The sequence below is a fragment of the Pyxicephalus adspersus genome, chromosome 2, assembly GCF_032062135.1.
Source record: "Pyxicephalus adspersus chromosome 2, UCB_Pads_2.0, whole genome shotgun sequence".
In the NCBI taxonomy this organism is placed as follows: Eukaryota; Metazoa; Chordata; class Amphibia; order Anura; family Pyxicephalidae; genus Pyxicephalus; species Pyxicephalus adspersus.
In genome coordinates this window covers 10,412,763-10,415,630 of record NC_092859.1, presented here as the reverse complement: position 1 = coordinate 10,415,630, position 2,868 = coordinate 10,412,763, and the positions used below count along the sequence as shown (strand labels likewise).

The window sequence follows — 2,868 nt, the reverse complement described above, 5'->3', positions numbered from 1 at the left end:
GTGGTGAGCCCAGCAAAAAGGGGCTGGGGAGAACACTGACATTAATCAGCTATTGGATAATTCAAATGGCCAGACCAGCACATTGCACAGGGGTAGTCCATGGTTGTCAGCAAGCTGGTCCAGAGCAACAATGAGCAGCTGATGCTGGAGCGAGTGCATACAGACAGGAAGTGGCTATGCAGACAGGAAGTGGCTACCAGAGGCAACAGGAAATCAGCAGCGCCAACTAAGTAACAATTCACCTTTCTATGCAGGAAAACGAAACCGTATTGGACTATAAAAAGCATTTTATTAAAACATTCACCATGAAACAAGCAGCATATGTACAAGAAATACAAAGGGGAATAACCCCGCCGCCCCCACCACACTCATCCCACCAATTTCCTGGTTTATGCCTTGCTGGTTCCAGCAGGGGCGCTCTTCTCTTTCTTGTCTGTCTGTGCCGGTGCCTTCAGCAGGGCAAGCTTTTTAGGCATATTGGCGCTGGCTTTCATGGTGACATCATGCTCGATCTTATTGCGGATCTGAACTTCCAGGTTCTGCGGACAGTGCATAATAAAAGAAAGAATTACTGCTAAAATTCAATATTAAATGAACCTGTCATAAGCTACTTAATATTATTAAACAGTATTTATATAGCGCCAACATATTATGCAGCGCTGTACAATAAATAAGAGTTGAAAATGACAGCCAGTGACACAGGAGGAGGAGAGGACCCTGCCCTAAAGAGCTTACAATCTAGGACAAAATGCTGACTATTGTCCGACTCTTGAATGTTGTACCAATATCATGGCCGCCACGTCACTTGAACTAGATCTTGGTGCTGGAACCAGCATATGGTTTATGGGTTGGGAGTCCAAGGGAAGCGACTTCCATGTACTGAACCAGTTACATCACGTTTAAATTATTATTTTATTTTTGTTATTTAAAGTTTATTATTAAAAAGTTATGCCTAAGAATTACAGCCTACAATGAAAAATACATTTCCATGCAAAAAATTGTACCGCTTTTTGCATGGAAATTTTGAGGGAATTAGACCACTAGGGGGGGTTAAAGTGACCATTCAGGGTAACAGGTTCTCTTTATACATCACCTTTTCTATTACTAATATTGAAATTCATTATCTGAAACACCTAAGATTCCTGAATATGATGGAGCTTTGGACCTTTTCCCTTTACCATTCAGCTTAAAAGCTTCAGCAGCCGATCGCCTGGTCCTAGAAGCCTCATGGTGGCAGCATGGTTTTTATCATGAAAACAAGTCACTACTCCTAACTGAAACAATTATTTACAAAGACGATGAAATGCAGAAGGAAGGAGCAGAAGGGGAAGAATTTTACAGGATAAGTTCAGCTGATATTCTGACATTGGCCCTATAAAGAGATGACCACACACATGTAGAGCACTATGGATAGATTGTACAGAGACGGCTCTCCTATAGTGATCACTAAAACATCACAGAATGATAATGAGCACATGGAACCCTCTTATTATAGACATAGAAGATGCAGCATGCCAGGGGCTCCTCACCTTCTTCAGCTTTTGTTGGTGTATCAGCCGAGACTTCTTAGGTGCAATCAGTCGAGCTAGAAAGAAAGAGAAATCAATGACAATATAACAAAACAAAATGTAGAATTCAGTGGCATTAATTGTATCTGTAGAGCTGGCTATGTACTGATTGATCGGTAATTGACCCAGTATTCTCTCCAGCCTCTTTTAGCTGGGCGCACCACCCGGCACTATTCAGTAACAACCCGGCTGTTTTTGGGTGATTACTGAAGAGTTGGGTCACAATACAGGGGCTGCCACCCACTTACAATTTCTTCACACCCAGCTTAATAAAATTTCTAGAGCTGCGTACACACTTCCAATAAGGTCCTCTCTTCCTGTATCACTGTCTGTATCTGTCATTTGCAACCCCTATTTAATGTACAGCGCTGCGTCATATGTTGGCACTATATAAATCATGTTTATAAATAATAACTATACTGCAGGCTGCCCAATTCTCTACATAGCCTCACCTCCTTTCCTCATCACTGAAGGCTTGTTGGTGGCCTTTTTCTTGGGCTTCGCCTTGAGCTTCAAAGATCCCTGCGCCATAGTTACAGCTGATCCACAACACTGGAAAGGATCTCTTATCAGAACCGGAAGCACGTGTCAGAACAGAGCCGCCATCTTTGTTGAGGCACTGTAGACCGGAAATACGTCACCCAACAGCTCCAATGCCAGTTCTTATTATAACTGTAACATAGTGCCACCTTGAGGTTATTATGATGTAGTGCCAATTATATATATAGTGTACTGTATATTTTTTATTTTATTTAAGATAGATATTTTGCTTTAACGCAGCGCCACAGTGTGGCCATATTTATGTATTGCCGAATATATTTCTTTCCAAGTGCATTTATTATTTATTTTATTATTATTATCATTAATATTATTAATAATATAATTATTCAGTATTTCTATAGCGCTAAGATATTACGCAGCACTTTACAAAGTCCATAGTCACTAGATGGATAGGGTTCAAATCTATGTGAAACTTCCATACCTTAAAAAAATGACACCTAATATAACTTTTGTATGTGTTGTATATAATATATATATTTCCAAGCTTATCTATTCCCAACTCAACCTATTTGTTGTTAGATACTCTGTCCTGTGCCGCCATCTTGGTGTCCCCATACCTCCCCACATTTAAAAGTGGCAAAGTATCATAGAGAGGCAGCAAAGGGTTGGTTGAGCAAAGTCTAATTATTTAAGGAAAACACAAACAAAACATACCGTAGCTGATAACAAAACATGATTAGGTAGTTTCTTCATATGTTTGCCAGAAAGTGTGAGGAATTCAGATATAAATTGCTGCAAC

General features: G+C 40.2%; 1 protein-coding gene across 1 annotated transcript; it reads right to left on the bottom strand.

The window, feature by feature from the left end:
* Positions 1-269: 269 nt before the first annotated feature.
* Positions 270-2,180, bottom strand: C2H19orf53 (chromosome 2 C19orf53 homolog). The gene is made up of 3 exons (XM_072403045.1): positions 2,021-2,180; positions 1,530-1,585; positions 270-539 (listed from the first exon to the last, which is right to left on the bottom strand). Exons 1-3 carry the CDS (start codon positions 2,097-2,099, stop codon positions 390-392), a joined length of 285 nt encoding a protein of 94 aa, XP_072259146.1. The 5' UTR covers positions 2,100-2,180; the 3' UTR covers positions 270-389.
* Between the last annotated feature and the right edge of the window lie 688 nt (positions 2,181-2,868).

Bases quoted from the DNA above. Each gene is read 5' to 3' on its own strand.
- C2H19orf53 (XM_072403045.1), bottom strand. From the start codon at position 2,099: ATGGCGCAGGGATCTTTGAAGCTCAAGGCGAAGCCCAAGAAAAAGGCC. The intron at 1,586-2,020 runs GTGAGGCTATGT...CTTTCTTTCTAG, and splicing joins TTCAGTGATGAGGAAAGGAG to CTCGACTGATTGCACCTAAG. The intron at 540-1,529 runs GTGAGGAGCCCC...CACTGTCCGCAG, and splicing joins ACCAACAAAAGCTGAAGAAG to AACCTGGAAGTTCAGATCCG.